This window comes from Scomber japonicus, chromosome 4, assembly GCF_027409825.1.
Source record: "Scomber japonicus isolate fScoJap1 chromosome 4, fScoJap1.pri, whole genome shotgun sequence".
Classification (NCBI taxonomy): Eukaryota; Metazoa; Chordata; class Actinopteri; order Scombriformes; family Scombridae; genus Scomber; species Scomber japonicus.
In genome coordinates this window covers 25,689,331-25,709,682 of record NC_070581.1, presented here as the reverse complement: position 1 = coordinate 25,709,682, position 20,352 = coordinate 25,689,331, and the positions used below count along the sequence as shown (strand labels likewise).

General features: G+C 41.9%; 2 protein-coding genes across 3 annotated transcripts; both read right to left on the bottom strand.

Annotated features, from left to right (window-relative positions):
- Positions 1–483: 483 nt before the first annotated feature.
- cables2a (Cdk5 and Abl enzyme substrate 2a) lies at positions 484–8,582 on the bottom strand. Of its 2 annotated transcripts, XM_053317717.1 has the most exons (10): positions 8,008–8,582; positions 6,746–6,838; positions 4,360–4,437; positions 4,085–4,184; positions 2,976–3,144; positions 2,772–2,869; positions 2,339–2,445; positions 2,003–2,207; positions 910–1,139; positions 484–839 (listed from the first exon to the last, which is right to left on the bottom strand). In XM_053317717.1, the coding sequence occupies exons 1-9, from the start codon at positions 8,580–8,582 to the stop codon at positions 999–1,001; spliced, it is 1,566 nt and encodes a 521-aa protein (XP_053173692.1). In that variant the 3' UTR covers positions 484–839; positions 910–998. The 2 variants fall into 2 exon arrangements, with proteins under 2 accessions (XP_053173692.1, XP_053173693.1); XM_053317718.1 differs by lacking the exon at positions 4,360–4,437.
- Positions 8,583–13,943: 5,361 nt separating this feature from the next.
- On the bottom strand, positions 13,944–18,328 carry xkr7a (XK related 7a). The gene is made up of 3 exons (XM_053317715.1): positions 17,790–18,328; positions 15,132–15,331; positions 13,944–14,899 (listed from the first exon to the last, which is right to left on the bottom strand). The coding sequence occupies exons 1-3, from the start codon at positions 18,326–18,328 to the stop codon at positions 13,944–13,946; spliced, it is 1,695 nt and encodes a 564-aa protein (XP_053173690.1).
- Positions 18,329–20,352: the final 2,024 nt, after the last annotated feature.

Genomic DNA, 20,352 nt, shown 5'->3' with positions numbered 1-20,352 from the left:
CAGATTTTGTATTGAATGTGTACGGATATCCGTGACAACCAACAGACGTAATTTGACCAACCAGAACAGAGCGGGCTCATCAGGAGGAGGGTCTTAAAGAGACAGGAGCTAAAACGGCCTGTTTGAGACATATGCTTGAACTGAGGAGAGCATGAAGAGAAAAATAAATAAGGAATTATTTCTAGCTGTAAATCAAGCTTATTATTATTATATTTCAGTAGAGCCTCGGAGTAAAAAACAGACCTGTAACTGTGCGTGATATGTTCCCTTTAAAAAGGCTGCTTCCTTTTTCTTTGATGATCCACAATCTACAGTATTAATGTTTCGGTCTGATGGCTAAAAAATGCTTCAATGTCACAGTGGGTTTAAAAGGCATTTACAAAAACCAACAGTATGAATCTTTGTCATTACTGCTCATAATAAATACTATACAGGCTGTATAGTAACAAGAAAGGTGCAGGAGAGGAGTATTTTTTTACACAAACACAAACATCACAGTACATTTCATTTAAATAGGAGGTTAAAGAATACTAGGACGTACCAGTTTAAAATTTTAAAAATGGGGTCACGAGGAACCAAAAATGAAAGCACAATTAACGTGCTTATTGGACATCTCTAACATAGAGCTCATGACTGGATCAACACCAGAAACGCCACACACACGTACAAAGACATTCAGATAGACATATAGACACACACACACATTTTCTAGTCTAAAAACGAGTGTAAACTAATTATTTTTCATTTTACAGTGAGAGACTCAACCTCAGACTGACGGAAAATAAATAGTACAAGAATTGTTTGATTTAAACACCACAGCTTATAAACTGGTCGATCCTCTGCACACACACACACACACACACACACACACACACACACACACACACACACACACACACACACACACACACACACACACACACACACACACACACACACACACACACACTGGCCGATGTTATAAAAACAGAGCCAGCGGACAGTCGGACGACACCAGTCTAACCCTGCTGCACCAGTCTGCGGTAGTGTGGCATGACCTTGCTCTCGGGGAGGTAAAGTCCCATCTCCAAGGCAACCAGCACCGGGAACTCCAGGGGAATCAACTCCCGACTGTTTATACGGAAACGCTCCTCCAGCTTCTGCTCGTCCATGGGTGGTTGGGTGGGGGGTGGTAGAGGGGGGGGGGGGGGTAGAAGGGGGTTTTAAAGGAAAACACGTTATAATGTGGTTTGAATCTTAAAAATGTCAAAAACATGCAGATGATTGTACGAAATGTGTGAAATATTGAATTAATTTTGTTTCAATCATGCAGAATAAAAACAGATGGATGTACTCTCTGTTTTATATTCTGCTGTCACCGATGAGCTTGTTTTTATATATTTTATTATATATATATATATATATATATATATAATTGTGGCCTTTCTTTGCTTTCATACACTACTTATGATCAATATTTAATGGAAATATGGTTAAAACTTAAATGGTTCGAATCTAAAAATGTCATAAATATGCAGATGATTGTATAAAATGTGTGAAATATTGAATTCATTTTGTTTTAATCATGTGGGATGCTTGTTTTTAAATATTTATTATATAATTAATGTATTTATGTTTTATGTTGAATCTTCACATTATTATGGGCTTTCTGTGCTTTCACACCCTTGTAATAAACACTACATATGATCAATATTTAATGGAAACATTGTTAGAAGTTAAATGTCTGGATAAATCTTCGGTTCAGCTGAATTAGAGGAGCTGTCAGTGAGCAGTAATATAACTTTATTCTTCAGTATTAACCAGTTTAAATAATTAAACTTTAATCTTTGCAGGCGTTTAAGGTCCTAACATTGTGAACATATTTCCAAGTGACAATGTTTAGTAAATAAACCTGAGCAGGTTTTTCCACTTTTAAATATGAGGATGGTTACTGTCTCCTTCTGTTTAATGTTTATATTCTCTTTAGAACAGCAAGGTTTGTTTCTGTGGAAACTTTACTCACATCAATAAGTTGTCTGACTTCTGGCTTCCGCAAATCGCTGCTGATCTTTGCAGCCAGCAGCACGCAAGCAGCCGCCACCAGCTTCCTGTTTTGCTTGTTGAGGCGACCCTGCAGCACCAGTTTCTCAAAGTAAACAAACGCCATCGCTATGGTGACTGGCTGGAGACCGCACTCCTCGCTCACGGCCCGCATATCTCTCTTCAGGCTGATAAAGAGGAAGAAAAAGTCATGTTTACTGATCAGTTTTCTGAGAAACAGTGCACTGGGTGACTTAAACACAAACAGTTTGGCCTTCAAAGGCGTCTCAGAAGTTTTCTTAGAAGGAAGTTTCAGCACCTTCTGATCTTGCTCAGTGTCAGTTTGATGTGAGGAAACTTCTCTCTGAAGGTCTCGTTCATGTCCTTCTTCAGGTCGGACGGTTTCACGTACTCAACAACAGTTGTCTGCAGAAACAGAAAAAAACACAAGCATGTCGATACAGAAGAGCCTCATGTGAGCGTGAATTATAGCTTCAATAAAACTTTACAGTTTTTCTTGTAAACAGTGTCAATGAGGTTCATTTAACGCACTAAGAATTACAGTCTTGTGATGTGGTCTAGTAAGAGGCAATAAAATCACGTGAACGGGACATAATGGATGTATTTTACAGTGTTAGAGGGCTGGAGGTTGATTTACAGGCTGCACTAGAACAACTTACTAGTCACATTAAACCATTTCTAAGATGAATAAAGACAGAGAGCTGAGATATGAGATAAGATAAGAAACTCACCACATATGATGCAAATATAAGAACCCTCTTGTGTCTCCCACAGGGCCACTGAGGGTCACTGAGTAGGTTTGGATCGTACTCTGCGACTTCCTCTACACCTAAAAAAACAACAGCAGCAGCAGTGTTAAAAGTGTTTGAGGTCAGTCGGGCTGCAAGTGTGCGTCTGAGGTGTCTGTTAGCCTAAAAAACCTGTGAGAGCCTTACATGGGTCCTGTGGCGCGGCGTTGTTAGGACGAGCAGGGGTGAAGTTCCTCTGCCCGTTGCCACGGAAACGCGACTGAGGGGTCTGAGCCACGCTGTTCTCCGGTGCGCCGCCGCTCTTTTGTCTTACCAAGGCGTTGGTCGGGTAGAGGAACTGAGCGTAGGACACCGTCTGAGGAGGGAAAGAGGAGAACGTCAAAAACTTTCAAAATAAGAAAATGTACAGCACTTAGGCCGCTACTAGCTTTGTTGTTTTAATGACCATCCATATTTATTTTTAGGTCTCTTTATTAAGACCACCAAATACACAGGAAATATGTACACAACATTTTTTTAAGAAACGCACAATTGGCTCCAACAGGCAAAAGTCAGTATTTAGTATGACCTCTTGTGGCAGTAAGCACATCTCAAACTCTTTTGGGGAGACTGTCCTTAAGTTTTCTGAAGTAATCTTCTGGTTTAATATCCCAGGCTTCTTTTATCACTTCCTGGGATTCTTCTTCAGATTTAGGCTGTCTGTTATTTATTTCTCTGTCCATGTGACTCCATACTGCTTCTATAATATTCAGGTCTAGAGGCCAGTCCATGACTGTCAGTGTTTTATCAGCTATATCTCCAAATATGATTTCACTGCATTAGATTTGATTAGTTATTTATTATTTAATACTGCATACACATTTCCTGTATGTTCTTATATTCTAATCAAGAGACTGAGAAATGATTAAATATGGTCATTATAGCATTGCTAAAACAACAAATCTAATGGTGGCCTAAGACTTTAGCACAGTACTGTATCTGAGTGATATGAGTGTTTCTGCTTCATTCAAAAACCTTCAAATTAACTAAATGTAGCTGAACTCCTGGGGCATCCTGTTTAGCAGCGACATTTGCACTCAGCTCATGCACTTTTTATTTTTCTTGCAACCTGTATGGTGCCATTTATTCATTTATTTAGTATTCAAAATTTCTCAACTTTGATGCTGTACTGTCTCATTGTTCTTGTAACAATGACGAATAGAGAACTTTGACTTTTTTTTGACTTGACAGTGATGTGTATGTTTCTGCTTCGTTCACACGTCACAGAGACATGTGTAAATGTCAGAAATACTTACTTTACCGGACGTGGCCAGCTCCACACCTTCCAGACAGGGGAGGTGGTCTGCAGGCACCACAGTAGACAGCCTTTGTCTCTGAGGCTCCAGCTTCGGATCACTGTTCAGAAAGAGTCACATGTATGTCATTGTCACCACATGCTTCACACTCGCTGCCCTTTTCCCTGAGAATGAAACTGATCAAACAAGTAGAGCTTGATGTAACATAAAAGCGGGGCGTGGGGTTGGTGGTGGGGATGAGGATGGGGGTGGGTGGGACGGTGCTGTCTTTGTACCTGAGGTGAGCACTCTGTCCATATGGCAGCACTGAGAAAGTAGCGTATAGCGACCGCTTGGCACAAATCAGCATGATCCTGCAGGACACAGCAAGTACAGGCAGACAAAACAGATGGTGTGTCAGTCTACAAGCAACGAGCACAGTCACTCTCTGCCACTCAGCAGTCACTGTACACACAGCATTCATCAACAGGACTCGAGCTGCGGTCACAGAGACACGTCTATGTTGATCTGCGTCAGTACCGAAGCTCAGCGGCTATCGATGACGATCTACAGCACAGGGGAGTCCAACAGTGGGACGAGCCCCAGTTTGTTCCTCTGGTGTTTTAACTGGTAATCAGATCACTTAGATAAGCAACAGGCTTTCCTAAAAATACATTACTGGAAATCTTTGAATAGCAGAGTTGATTAATAAATACTTCTAGGATACTAAAATACTCCTCTAGACATTAAAATGGAAAAATAACATGTGTGCTGCACAACAAATAAAATTTAAAAAAGAGTTATAAGACTGTATTTACTCTACAAGTAGGTTCAAATGATTGAAATGAACTAACTATTATTTTCATTATTAAATTTTTTTTTAATATAAAATATTAACATTAACATTAGGGCAGCAACTACAAAGCTCAATCTATAAAATGTCAGTAAATAGTCATCATGTGTTTTGTTTTGTTCGACCATCCGTCCACAAGCCAAAAATATTTAATTATTGTCGTGTTTGACACAGAAAAGTATTTAAGTCCCACATGTGAGAAGCTGGAGGCGTCAAATATCTCACCTATTTGCTTTTATAATAGACTAATCAAAATAGTTAATTTGCTGCTCATCGATTACTCTTTAATCAACATATGTCAATATACTTTAACTGATCATATTATTACAGTTTAGTTTATGTTGTACAAATTGAGCATGGAGATACCAACTTGAAAAAAATGGTTAAAAACCTGATAACAGGCAGAATATATTTTTTAAGATGGCTAAAAAAGTCTTTAATTGAAAATATTGGAAATATCCTCAAAACATTGAAATGAAATCTAATATATCTGTTTTGTTCTCGTTTCTTCAGGTTTACAGAAGCTCATCTCTGTGATTTGAATATAATAATATTAGAAACACTAGAGGAACAAACTGAGAGCTGAACTAGTTAAAAAAACAGGGAACAAATAACCACAAAAATCAAGGCTACACATTCTCTATTAAATCTCAACCTTCCTTGTAAAAAATGTGAACAAACCGATTGATCACAGCTCCACAGCCAGCCAACACAACACTGCTTTATTGAAACTATGTAAGAAAACTGCACAAACATCGGGGGGGGGGGGGGGGGGGGGGTATGAGCAGGGACGAGACAGGGGGAGCTTCATCTCCTCACAAAACAACAATAACATACAGTCAGCGGTCTCTGTGGTGACGCTCAGCAGTAAACAGCCTGGTCGGACCTTCAGGGGGAAGACACATGAACCTCTTTACAGCCGACAACATTGCAACACAGACGTCTGCTACTGTGTTAATTAGCTTAGTTATATAATCTAGAGAGCTTTCAACTCAGTCAGTAGCACGCGCTCCCTGTGTGACTGCCTCAAAACAGAAAGAGAAAGTCAGACCTGAAGGGGGGCAGGTTTGGGTTTGGGTTTTTTGGTGGGGGGTTGGGGGCGGGGGTTGCAGCATCATCATGTTTAAGCTCACACATGATACATTAATGATATATGTATGTGAGTATGAATATGAAGGCTGATGTTAGAGAAATGGAGGATAAATGGGGGGAAAAAGGTGGGAAAACGTGATGATATGGTGAGTAAGGACACAAAAATGAAAGTAAAACTACATGCCTTGTTTTTGTCAGTGTCTGCAGACTACATTAAAAAAATAAAACCTTGCAAAAAAAAAAAGTGATTACACTACTCTTTGTTTTCTAACTTTCTAAAACAGGTCAACCAGCTTCACAAACAGACAGTCAACAGTGTGATATTTCAGTACTGTCGAGCTTCAGGAGGAGGTAACCTTACTGTTGAAATAGGGGTGTAGCATTTCCTCACTGTGACTTGCACCTCTTTTGGCTTTTGCCGAGCTTCCAAGGGTGATTAAATTCACTGTGGCAATCACCACTCAGCAGCTGCACCACTGTTATTCCTCTGTGGGCCAAAACTAAGTCGCTATGCCAGAGATAAGCAGCTTATTACAATACTAGCGGGGAGGAGAGTAACACCACTGCTACTGAAGGCCTGTTTCAGAGTCCAACATGAAAAAAGTCTTTGTTTCTTTTTTTTAATATATTTCTCTGGACATGAAACTTGGTGTAGGAAGCCAGGATTCCTTGTAAATTCCTCTACTGTGAAACTCTGTGTAAATGTGTTAATGTGAACACCCCCGTTAGAAACTCACCTACATCCCCTGGTATCATACTGCCTCATACTCTTGATAAAGTGGACTTTCTTTGGCGCTTTGGGTCCAGGGGAGCCGGAGACATTCCTCAACCTCGGAAGAGATGAAGAAAGTTAGACGTGGAGTGACTCTCACATGCTCTGTAATCTGCATTTCTGCTGTGATGTAAACATGCTTACATCACAGGTTTTAACGTCCAAAGCAAGGGGGGGAATGCAAACCTCCTTATCAATAAATCAATCCATCACCATTAAACTGTATTTATATAGCACCTTTCATACAGGTTTGTGTAGTTCAAAGTGCTTTACAGTAGATTAACAAGCTGAAAAAGTGTCAACATAAAGAAAAAGGAATAAAGACAATGAGGACAAAAGCAAAAAGAACAAATTAAAAGACAAAAAACTAAATAAGAAAATTAAAATAAAAAACAAATAAAAATGAGAGTAAGAAAAAGTTAGAATAGTAAAAAACTAGGTTAAAATAGATAAAAAACACAAAAGTAAAAAGTAAAATAAAGTTAAATAGATGAAGTTCAATACAAGCTAGACTAAAACTAGATTTAAAAAGAGATTAAAAAGCCTATAGATATAGAATAACATAACATGAAGTAGAACAAAGACGAAGAAGAAAAAACAGACAAGATAAAGGACTATAAACAATTCTTCAAATCAATCAAAAGCCAGACTCAACAGGAAGTTTTGAGTTTACTTTTTAAAGAATTTCAACAATTAAACAAGAGGGGAAAGATTTAATAGGCATTTTCTTTCCCACATCATATATTTACAAACTAAAACATGAGCTATAACTTATTTTTAGGCAGGTAAGTGACTGATTCATGTCTAAGAAACTAACAACAAGGAGCAGCAGAGCAACCCTACTGTAAACACAGTGTAAATTGTATTTTCTATCTCTATGTATACTTCAAATATCATAATATATTACAGAAAAGGGTTATAACCATACAGTCTATGGTTATAACACGTAAAATGCACATTAAATGCTGAGTACAACTGATAATTAAAGTGAATTCCTCTGTTGATACCTGCAAGTCAAGTCAATGTGTCTTTGTAAAACACATTTAAAACAACCTCAGTTGACCAAAGTGCTGTACAGTTATTAAAATACAATATAATCATCCACAAATATAATAATAGTAAATAAAAACATTAAATGCTGCTTTCGTTTAATGCGGAAGTCCTGTTTAAAGGCCCATGGGGGGGGAGGAAAGGGGGGCAGACACCTACCACCACCACCATGCTCACCTCTGCCGTGAATCCACAGTATTCCCCGTCGGCACCGGGCTCAGTGTTGACGGCGCTGACTTGACCCGGGGGCCGCAGGGTTGCTGTCCGGCGGCGGGCACCGGAGACAGAGGGGTGTCGGGGGGCTGCTGCGTCTCGGCCGCACAGACACCCTCCAAAAATACCTCGTTGGCACCCACAGCAGCACTTGCCCCAGCAGGACCCGGAGACATTACCAAAGAAGGTCGGGTAGGAGTGGGGCTGACTACTCCTGGAAAGCTGGAGGACGAGCCGCTGGAGGCCGCGGAGGGCTCCGTCACCGGGGCGACCGGTGCTTGGCTGTCTGCCGGTGGGGGCTCCACCGCCGCTCCAACGTCTCTCTCCCCGGGTCGCTGCTGCTCCTCGGCGGCTTTTTGGTCGTTGTTTCCATCGTTAAACTGACACTGGGGCCGTCCGTCGAGCGAGATATTATTGAGGAACAACAAAGCCGCCTGCCTCCGCTTAGAGTCCCTCGCTTTCCTCCGGTGCTCCCGGTGTGTCTTGACCGGTTTACTGCTGCTGCCGGTTGACTGTAGACCGCAGAGAGCGGTCGCCATTCTAGTTTGAAATGTGGCCGTTTAACGCATAGGCAACAGTGACCGGTTCTAAGACTGACGCCCCGCCCCTACTGCATCCTGATTGGCTGTGATGCTCATTATGCAACGACTACTCTACACATAGTCGTAGCTGATTGGATTATAGATATGATATGCAAATTTAGTTTAGTTTATTAGTTTACACCAGGGGTGTCAACCATGCGGCACGCGGTCCAAAACCGGCCCGCCGAGGGCTCCAATCCTGTGTTCTTTCCTTCCTCCCTTTCTTCTTTCTGTCCTTCCTTCCATCTGTCTTTCCTCCCTTCCTTCCTTCTGTTCTTCCTTCCTTCCTTCCTCCCTCCCTGCCTTCCTTCCTTCCTCTCTTTCTTCCGTCTGTCCTTCCTTCTGTCTGTCTGTCCTTCCTACCTTTCTTCCCTCCTTCCTTTTGTCTGTCTTACCTTCCTTCCTTTCTTATTTCCTTCCTTCCCTCCATCTTTTTAATGGTTCAGCCCACATGAGATCAAGTTGGGCTGTATGTGGCCCTTGAAAGAAAATGAGTTTGACCCTCCTGGTTTACATGTATACAAATGATACAAATTATACACATAGACAACATGAAATGTGTTGGAGATTATTCAAGGCACTCTCCACTTTGAGAGTTACATTAATCAAAAAATAGAAAACTAAGATTGTTAAAAGGAACATCAAAAGAGAAATTAAGTTTTCATCAAGAGATACAGATACATTACATATATACTGTACATTTACAGCTTTCTTAAAATGTGCAGGTGCTAAATTAAAAAATTGTAATGGCAATGCATTCCATATCACTGAACCTCTGTAGATTATAGCAAATTGTAACAATGAGGAACTTGTTTCTCGTGGTTGATTTGTTGTGTGGGGGATAGTGGGCGGTACCCTGAAAACGCTTCAATTTGATGCCTTTTCTGACAAAAATTTACATTTAGTCACCAGCCACTTCATTAGGTACATGTGCTATCTAATTTAGTACATACATGAACTAATTGAGCCACTCAGTTCATTATTATCCTAAACCTAATCATGAATATTTAAAATAAAATCCTACTAATTCTCACAAAATCAAATTAAGGTCTAACGCTGCTGAATGACACACAAGCAACAAACTGTGTTATCAAAAGCCATTTGATCCACAGAAAACACAAAGGTGAAATAATGCATTGCAGATTGGACTTGTGTTTCCATTAATTTGTCCTCCCTCTGACTAAGTTTCCATCAGTATAATAGGTGACGCTGTTTCTATCTCTTGTGAAAGCGGCTCTTATTTTATATGTTGCCTTGTGAATGAGCTGTTGTCGTTTATTAGAAAAAAGCCAAATAAGCAACCACATCAGCCTCCAGCTCTGCGGCTTTCACATCACAACATTTTTGCTTTTGATAAAAATGGCAGCAGCTTGTATCTCGTCTTATCTATTTAGCATTTGCGAACAAGTCAGAGCAATGTGAAACTGTGATTGTGAGATCAAAGATGAGCTCTCTGGCAACCGACTCGACTGCTCGTTCTCTCATTTCACTACAACAACAGGAGTTAATGGGACAGTTTGCGCTGAATTTTCATTCTGGTTTCACATCCCATTGACTTGCAAACACGAGGCCTGAGTCTATTTCTTTGAGACTGGAGTGTGAAAGCTTTTCCATCTCCTCTGTGAGAGTGATCAATACAATTAACTAAATCCTCCCTTCACAGTTCAGGAGTAACACAATGATAAAAGCATGCCAAGCAGCGCTGTTCATGTTGAAGAATAGGTTCATGTGTTGAGAGGTCACTGACCTCAGTGGATATACAGTTCAGTAGGTATTGGTGGCAAGTTCATTGCTGCTGCTAATCCACTGATCCACGGTTACACAGAGATGGGATTTAGTTTCAATCTAATCAGAGCAATCTGTCAAGATCCCCATCTCCTTATACGTATCTGTTTCTACAGTATCTTTGGTTAGATAAACATACCTGTAGCTATCGATTGTAGTGACCATGAAGCACCGGACTTGATCATTTTCTGACAATTTGGAGCATTATGACATGCAGAGGAGTTTACATTCTACAATTACACACATACATGTTAGATCTTTAAGGCTAATATATTTGATCAATTTATAAATAGATTTTTAGACAAAACTTGATTATGTTTGGATGAAAAACGGAATAAATTGAATGCTTTATGCTGCTATAGGCTTATAGACTGCTGGGGGACTTCCCATGGTGCACTGACTGAGCTCCTCTCTCCTCCTCCCTCCCTTCCTTTCTCTCTATCCATTTACATTCATGTACTATTAATGCCTTTGCTAACTTAAACTTCTTCCCCAGAATTCTCTGTGCTCTCTTGTCTCACCGGTAACCTTACCGGTTTGTAGATGTCAGGTTGACAGATTCCTGTCCTGGACCTAGTATTTTTTCTCTCAACCCCAACCGGGCGAGGCAGATGGCCGCCCACTTAGAGTCCGGTTCTGCTTGAGGTTTGTTCCCATTATATGGGAGTTTTTCCTTGTTACTGTTGCCAAGTGCTTGCTCATTTGGGAATATTGGGTTAACAGAAAGAGTACGGTCTAGACCTGCTCTATGTGTAAAGTGCCTTGAGATGACCTTTGCTGTGATTTGGCGTTACATAAATAAAGATTAATTGATTGATTAATCAAATTATGATGAAAGGAATATGATACTCTCCACCAGAACCAGTAAATCAAAGGTTTGGACATGCCTTCTCATCCTGAATGAGACATCAGGCCATTATGTAGAGATACAATGTACAGGAAATAATATATTATATATAATATGGCCGGTCCACCACTTTGGTCCAGACTGAAGTATCTGAAACTATCTAATGGATTTCCTTTCAATTACTTTAATATATTTATGGTCTCCAGAGGATGACTCCTACTGGTTTTGGTGATCCTTTGAGTTAACCTTTAGTGTCACAATGAGGTTGATATTTTTGGTTTTTAGTGAAAATTCCAGAAATATTGGATGGATTGCCAGGAAATTTGGCAAAGCTACAATCTCCTGTAGAGCCACAAGCAACAAGGAGAAAAACTTCACTTATCCAGATGATTATCTCAACATCTACTAGATGGATTAGTAAAAAGTTATGTCTGTCATTCATATTTCTCAGATGATGAATCCTGCTGACTTTGGAGATCTCCTGACTTTCCCCCAGTGCAACTTTGAGGTTGAAATTTGTAGTTTTTGACTGTTCCATAAAATTTGGTACAGACATTCATGTTACTAAAATATATTTCAATAACTTTTAATCTAGTGCTACCATCAGGTCAAATTTGATTTAACTAACTTCTGCAAAATTAATGTCATCAGCATCAACACAAATTCAACACTCAAATCAAGGTATAAAGTTAATGAATGATACAAAAGCAATAACATTATCTAATAGAACCACTAACATGGCTGGAGAACCTTATTTTTTCTTTATATACTCAGAAAAACTCTCTCTATCTGTCTATCTCTTATGGTCTGTAAGTGTGTGTAAAAAGGCAGCAGCTCAGCACAAGTCAGGTAAACACATTGCTCTTTATTTTAGCAACAACAACATAATGAAATTGTCTTCACCTTCTTGTTAATCTTCTTCTTTTTTTATTTTGCTCTGAACAGCAACAGTCTGGCATGACCAGTTTAAGGCTTTTTGATTCTAGCTTTGTGTTTGAGGTACAGCCCCACCCATCTCCTGCCACGATAAGCTCATATTATGGTACACCGTGTGGTTGTTACTTGATGGACTCAAACCGTTAGCACCATAATCAAAGCCTCTCTTGGCTTTTTTGTTACTGCAACAGGGGTGTTTAAGGTGATCTGTGGGCTCTTAAATTTATTTTTGTGTCATCTGGAGAAAAAAAGAAAAAGGAGCTGACTGGACAGTGTTTACAACAAAACTGTCGTATCTCAGTGACACAATTTCAAATTAATGTAAATGCACATGGCAGGAGTCTTTTTCATCACACACACACACACACACACCCATACACATGCTGGTATGTGAGCTCAAACACACACACACACGCACACACACAGACAGACACACACACACACACACACACACACACACACACGCAAACACACTTACACTCACGGTTCAGAAACTTTCCCTTTTGTGACTATTCTATAGAAAAAAACAACCCTGATAAAAAGAAAGTACCACATGCCTGTACCATCGATAATATCAAAGCTATTCTGTTAGGAGTCTGGAGTCGGCAGCTAATATCTTTTTTTCTTCTTTTTTTTGTGTTTTTTTGTTTACATTTTTCACACAACAAAGTATGGATACAGTACGATTACAGACAGTGCTGTCCCTCTAAAACTTCATCTTCATTGTACAGTTTAATTTACATGAAAATTAGTGTCTAACCTGTTGCCTTCACTGTGTAATGGATGCAGTATGAAAATACATGTCAGTAGAATACATCCTGCAAATGTAAAAGAAATCATAATGAAGCTATAGTTCAGTACATACACATTCTTGAAGAAGGTGTATCCTATTGTAATAAGAGTGATGGCATGGCCCAAAACAACAGATTTGCTTTGTAAACACACACTTATCTCTTTTATTTTCTAGCTTACCTCAAAAAACAAACAAAAAAACAAATATATTACCACAGGAATGTCATATATCCCACTTACAGCATGAAAATGCTCAAAGCCTTGTCACAAATAATCACATTTTCAACTGTTTTTTTTTACATTCAACTCAAATGTTGCTTTTGAACTGTTCCTCAACTTCGAAGCAGCATTTTTAGAGACTCCTTCAACATGAGTGAATACCTACGGAAAGTTTGTGAAGATCAGTACCTGTGTTGTTGTTTTTTATTTTATTGTAGACTGTGTTTAAAAATTACAGTGCGAGTTTCCTGTCTTTAAATGCCTCACCCACTCACTCCTGTACGTCTAGCTGCCATAAATAATCATGCATGTTGAAGGCTTGTCTCTGTTGTTGTGAGATGTGCTGAATGAAGCACCTTCACTGAGGAGGACTTTCTGCCTCTGATTGATAACATACATCTCCACCTCTCTTCCTGCCTGTGCTTCTCTAAGTTCATGTGACAGCGAGCTTTGCTGCTGACTCTTTAACCTTTCTTTGACCACTTCCTGTACCACACCCTGACCTGAGAAATGATACAGAAACCTAAATATGCACCATCATTAGACACCAACACCACAGCACTTTGCCTTTGTACACTCCTTCCTTCTCTTTGCCTGTTTGTCTCCACTGCTTGACAGTACAGAGAGCAAGCAAGTAGGCGTGGAGCTGAAACAGACTGCTCGGTGAGAGTCATCCACCTGCCATTTTTAAGACAGGACATCCACACGGCAGCGAGCTGAGTCTCAGCACCTTCAGCGCATCACACAGTGGTCTCGTACTCCATCACTTCTTTGGGTGTGCCCAGACAGCGGTACTGTATCCTTGGCGTGACCGGAGCAGCACTTTCGAGCACCAGGATGGTTTTACGCAGCCGGCGGTCGATGAAGTGAGCGTCCCAGGCCGGGTACTTCTTCCTGGGCAGGTCTATTCGGATGACGGGCCCCTCTGTCCTGGGTGTGAGGGGTCGCACTGGGGCTTGAGCTCCCCGAGGCGGCCGCACCTGAAACACATCTCCATCTACCCCAGGACCCTGCTCTCTGTCTGACCCTTTAGTTCTCTGGAGGGTCCTGGGGGGGCTGCTCACCAGGTCAGGGGGGAGGCTAGAAGCTGGAGAGGCCAGCGACTCCACAGCCACCTCCTTCTCCACCATATAGCCCCATCCTGAGACCGGGCCATCAGGGTGCAGCAGACAGTAATACACAAACATGAAGAAGGTGCCCAGAGCGTAGCTGCTGGCCACCACGCACACCATGATGACGGCGTAGAAGTCTGAGGTACGGGAGCCGCGGTACAGGTACCAGGCAGTGGTGAGCGCCACATTCTCAACAAACACAGTCAGGCTGTAGATGAGCATCCTGCAACGAGTGCGCCCCTCTCTCACACTGAACCAGCAGAAAACATACACGATGCCCACCATCATGTTATAGATGATCTCCTCCCACTTGGACATACAGAAGTCTGTTTCGCCTTGAATTATCCAAAATGTCATGATGCACCAGTGCGCCACGATGAAGATGCCGAAGTAAAGCTGGAACACTGAGGCGAACAGGGCGAAGGCCAGTGTGCGGGCCCCGATGGTGAACAGGTGCCACAGAATCTGAACTATGACGGCTTTGTAGGTCATGGGCAGCTTATCGTCTCGAGAGTCCCTCAGCACTTTCTGATAGGAGGAGATCATCCAGGCGAGTGATATGAGGGAGGCCGAGGCTGAAAGCCCTGTGAGACGGATCGAGAGAGAGAAGTTAGCCAGGATGGAAATGGCTCTAACTGTCTTCACATTTAGCACAGCGAGATATACAATCCCCTGCTCTGTGGGGGCCTTACTGAGGTGAGCACAAGTGAGTCATCATGCACAGTGTGGGCTGTAGGCGTGTGATTGACGGACATCATGATTCATTTTTGACATGTTGATGATAGCTGTGTTGATTGGTCATTTTGTGGCACTTACCCTGAAGGGGTAGCACCTGACTGGCCTGGATCATGATGGAGAGCTGCAGAACCAGCTGAGGGGCGCTCTTCAGGAAAGACTCAAGCAGACGCAGCATGCTGATATCAGCAGTCTCGAACATCATGCGCCAGTAGTAGTGGCGCCGCTCGGGATCTCCATGCCAGCGACTCTGCACACCCAAGTACAGGGCGTGGACATACCTGAGAATACAAACCGGAAACATACGTCAATGCATTACTGAGAAAAGTGAGATTCGTCTGAATTTTAGGTCTAAATACTGTGCTTCAAAAACTTTTGGACATCAAACATAGACTCTCAGAAGTCACAACTCATTATTCCAAACTCTGGGAGCTGTCAGTAGTTCTTGCCAAAAAGCTGGTTACTCGCTCCTCCGGGATTTAGATTAGACTGAAACTGAACTAAGCAGCTCTGTGGTTTTAATTTTAGTACAGGCATCAGAGGGGGAGAATGTGGAGCTTGTCTGCGATCTCTCTTCAAATAAAATAAGTCAGAAGGCTGCAGAAAAGCAAAATATGAGAGACTCAGGAGAGAAAAGAAATCCAAATAAATGCTCTCAATCCAGTCGTCAGATTGAGGGTTGCGGGGGAAAAAAGAGCTCGCTGTAAATCCCTTGTTAAAGTCCTGAGCTTTGCTGCCATGATGTCCCACCACAGTATCAACTTATTCTAATGATGACCTTCTATAGTCAACACATATCATCTGTAAACATACATGTGTGCACTGTGCAAACATATTCCTCCACTAATGTGTTTTTCTTATGATAGTAGGTGACATAGAATCTGTTTGGACAAATATACAATGTGTAAATCATTTCCTTTATCACCACGCAGCACTTAACTGTACATGTTTGAAAAAGACTGGTGGTTGCCACGGAGGACTGAAGCTATAAATGTCTCAGTAATTGCCTCGGGGAGAAGGGTCAGAAGAGCCCTGTGTCAACAAGCCCAGTGAACCACAAGTGAATTTGTGTAACCCTTTTTTTTTGTGTTGTGCTTCCTGCTACACACAGTGTGCCTTGGGACGTAACACACAGAGAAAATAGAGCATACGTGTAGTAATGAGGGTCAAAGACCCAGCCGCACAGCAGGACACACACACACACATACACACACAGACACACACCCAGATTCATCCTGCACACTCTCTCTGTCTGTAACACAACTCGTATCACATCTCGCCTGTGCTGACATTTAATTCTGGTTGCTGGCCCAAATTGATCCCGGTTCACCTGACTAACCGTGTATCAGTGACGGATCATTCCTGAGTTAACAGCTGAGGGTAAAACACACAGCGGTAATCCTCTTAATGTGCAGACACGCTGGTCTGAGAGCAGCAGCGATGAACGGAGCACACACACACACACACACGCACGCACACACACACAGCTTTAATGGCATTACCGGTAATTCTGTGCCGCCACAACGTTTTAATGTGCTCTCAAACACACACACTTTCTCCCTCTCTCTTTCTTTCTCTCTCTCTCTCTCACACACACACACACACATTGAAGTCTCCAGGAGGAAGTAGGGAATCAATATATATGGCCCACTGGGCTGTCTAAAGCGGCAGGAAGAGGGAGAGACCACAAAGATAGAAACACACAAAGATTATGCAGGCTCACAGATGAAATAAACAATTGATTTGCATCTGATTTTTAACATACAAATACATAAATTCTGCTTCTGTTTACCTCCCATCATCTCAATAAAACATGACATGTCTTTGGATAATCATCACGTTTGTTCTAGCCCTCCTCCTCCCACCACTCCTCAGCTGAATGCCTCCTCTTGGCTGGCAGCAGTTCAAGCCTGTCAAAACCGATCAGGGCACTCTGAGCCTGAGCACTGCCTCACCATCACTGACTGAGTAGCTGACCTACAGACCTACTACCATCCATGTGAGAGTAATGCCAAAGTGTACACCGGTTTGTTTTTAGTCTCACGGCGTGCCTGGTAATTAAACATGTTTGTGCTCAGCTGATAGAAACACTTGGGGGAGATTTGAGAAGAGGGATTTTTTACAGATATAAGAGCAGGAGCCTGGAGCATTGAACTGAGAACTGAACTGAAAATATACTAAACAGTGACAGTGAGGGAGAGCAGACTTCACATATCACTGCAAATAGGAAGCAACTCTCTTGACATTTATGAGTATTCATTTTCTTCAGCAGTCTGCCTCCTTCTCGCCCAAACCCCCAAAAGACAAAGGATTTTATTTTTTATTTTTCTATATATATAAGGCGATTGATGTGGATGAGTTGATGATTTTCCCGGGAGATGATTGACCTAAAAGCGCGTCAGGGGGGTGGTGGTGGTGGTGGTGGTGTAGTGAGGGGTAGTGGAGGGGGGTGGGTGGGTGGGTGGAGTCTAATAATTCTCTTTGCAAGCCGAGAAGAGAAACGTCAAACAATACAATAAGACATTCTGGCATTTTGGGAACAGTCCTCTCTGAATGATTTCATAAGCGTTTTTGGCTACAAGGGGAGTGATGCTGGGCTTTTGGGAGGATGCATGTGCACACACACACGCGCCCACACGCACACGCACACACACACACACAAAGGCAGAGATATCTGAATGTGTAGTCCCCCCCCCCTCCCCTCACATCACGTTTTTGAGTGTCCACACTTACACTTACCTCCAGACCTGTGCCAGTTGAAATATGTGAATGATGCTCTGGAAGAGCCACATGAACACTCTGCAGCAGCCCCGGGCTCCTCCCCCGGTGCCCGGCCTGGGCAGCACCCCGGCCCCGGCAGCACGGCCAGCGCCCCGCTCGTCGCTGTCCTTGGTGCTGAAGTCTGTCTCCTCCGGTCCCGACGCTGCAACCACGGCGGCTGCAGCAGCTGTGCCGCTCTCGGCCGCGTCCGAGAAATCGTAGGCGAACCATCGGAAGCTGAGCACCTGAACCACCACGGACGGGACTATCACAAAGACCAGAGTCAGCGCAAAGCACCAGTATTGGCTCCTTAGGTAGTAGTCCGCGGCCAGCCACAGGTCTGAGGCCCCGTCCGAGAAGAAGACCAAAAGGGCGCAGAGTGTCCAGCAGCAGTCCGGGAGGGAGTAGCGCTGCTCGGCGGGACGGCGCTGGGGAGGGCCCGGGTCCGACCTGGCAGGACACTCGGGTGGGATTTCGTTTCGTAGGGAGACGGGTGCACCATCAGATTTCGCGGCCATGTTTGTTGTAGGGAAGAGAGTGAGTAAGAGATGGGAAAATGATGGAAAGGGGGAGGGGGAGGGGGGGTCGCGTAGCCTGTCGGTCTGTATGCATGCGTGTGGGAGAGAGAGAGAGAGAGAGATAGAGAGAGAGGGAGAGAGAGAGGGAGAGAGAGAGAGAGGGAGAGAGGGAGGGGAAAGGAGGCGTGGAAGAGGGCCAGGGTAGGTGAGGGAGATGGGAGTCACCGCTGCTCATCCATCAGCGGTGATCGTATATAAACATGAATTTAGTAGAGATGAAATAAAAGCTGCATGTATGATCTGGTCCGGTTAGATAGAAGAAGATTTAAGGGGAGGGGGGGGGGGGGGGGGGGGGGGGGGGGGCGTGAATCTGGATCACATCTGGAACATGAAGTTTTATCCCTGTTCACTGTTCACATAGGCCCTTTAAGAAATAAAGAATCAGAAATCCTCTTCCTTGTAGACATGATATAAATAAACATACTCCATTACTGGTCAAATCTGCACAATATCATTTACTTAGGCTGAATACTTAATAACAGTAAAAGTCCTGCATGGAAATCCTACCTAAATATTTAAAGTAGTAGTAGAGTAGCAGTAAAAGTACATAAGTATTATGAATGGTGTAGTATGTATTATAGTATATACAGTCAGCTAGTTTAGTCCAGTGGTTCCCAACCTAGGGGTCAGGTGGCTCAGGCCCCTCCAAAGGGTCATCAGATAAATGTGAGGGGTCGTGAGATAATTAATTGGAGAGGAAAGAATAAAAAACAAAGTTCTGATATACAAAATCTATTTTCAGATTAGGTTTTTCTCTAATCTTTGATTTTTGGTGAAATATTGCATCATTTTGAACATTGTGAGAACATGTGAGAAGTTTAGAGGGAAAAATCACTATTTAGTGGAGCTGTTAACAACTCATAGACATCTGAAATGTGAGCCTGACTACATACTGCTTTTCATCTTTAACAAAATGTTGTATTTTAACTTATATTATCCATTGTGTCAAATCTTTATCTGAATAGTAACTAAAGCTGTCAAATAAATGTAAATGGAATAGAAAGTTTAATATTTCACTCTGAAACGTAGTGGAGTGAAAGTATAAAGCAGCATCGAATTCAAAACTACACTTGAGTACTTGAGTAAATCTACTAGTTACTTTCCACCACTTAAAATTACATCACTTCATTTTTTTAACGATATATCAAATATATGAAAACCTTCTAATTGCAGCTAGTTGAGATGCTGCCATTTTATGCCATTTTTTTAATTTTATTTATCTGTTGGTTTCCAACCTAGGGGTCAGACGCCCTTAAAAAAGGTCACAAGATGAATCTGAGGGTTCCTGAGCTGATTAAAGGGAGAGGAGAGAGTTCAGTTTCATTAAATATTAGATAGACTCAATCAATTATTTAAATGCAGCTTTTAAACTTTTGGTGAAACCACAAACTCACATCTGAAACAACACAAAAGTCACAAGTCAAAAGATGAATGAACCACTATTTTAATATTTAATGCTTTGAATTTTTTTCTAAATGAAAAACCTTAAAGGAGAAGTTCACAGTTTTTCTAAATCTGTTTTAAAACAACTTTCCCCCCAAATCAGGTGTACATAGGAACATTGAAACTCCTCCTTTTCATACGGGCCATTAGAAGCTTTCTTCATAATGCATTTATAACATAAGTGATGGAGGACAAAACCCACAGTCCTCCTTCTGTGCACATTCTTTCATTTTAACTTTATCTAAAGCTAATGAGAAACCTCAACTGTCCAAATGCATACCTAATAACTTCCTCCTTAATGTGGAGTCAAACTATCAAATAACATAAAATGGAAATACTCAAAGCACTTTATGACATCTGAAGTTCTGGAGAAACATTTACTTAGTGAAATGCTTAAAAATTCAATAAATGTACTTCCATGTTATTTCCATTAATGCTTACATCATGTTTAAAAGGCACACGATCCTATCAGAAGCCTCTTTCCCTTCGCTAACGTGTGTAGATATTATCATAGCTGAATG

Bases quoted from the DNA above. Each gene is read 5' to 3' on its own strand.
- xkr7a (XM_053317715.1), bottom strand. From the start codon at position 18,328: ATGGCCGCGAAATCTGATGGTGCACCCGTCTCCCTACGAAACGAAATC. The intron at 15,332-17,789 runs GTAAGTGTAAGT...TTGTATTCTCAG, and splicing joins CAACTGGCACAGGTCTGGAG to GTATGTCCACGCCCTGTACT. The intron at 14,900-15,131 runs GTAAGTGCCACA...TCCGTCTCACAG, and splicing joins TCAGGTGCTACCCCTTCAGG to GGCTTTCAGCCTCGGCCTCC.
- cables2a (XM_053317717.1), bottom strand. From the start codon at position 8,582: ATGGCGACCGCTCTCTGCGGTCTACAGTCAACCGGCAGCAGCAGTAAA. The intron at 2,446-2,771 runs GTGAGTTTCTTA...CTGTTTCTGCAG, and splicing joins TTATATTTGCATCATATGTG to ACAACTGTTGTTGAGTACGT. The intron at 2,208-2,338 runs GTGCTGAAACTT...CCTCTTTATCAG, and splicing joins ACACTGAGCAAGATCAGAAG to CCTGAAGAGAGATATGCGGG.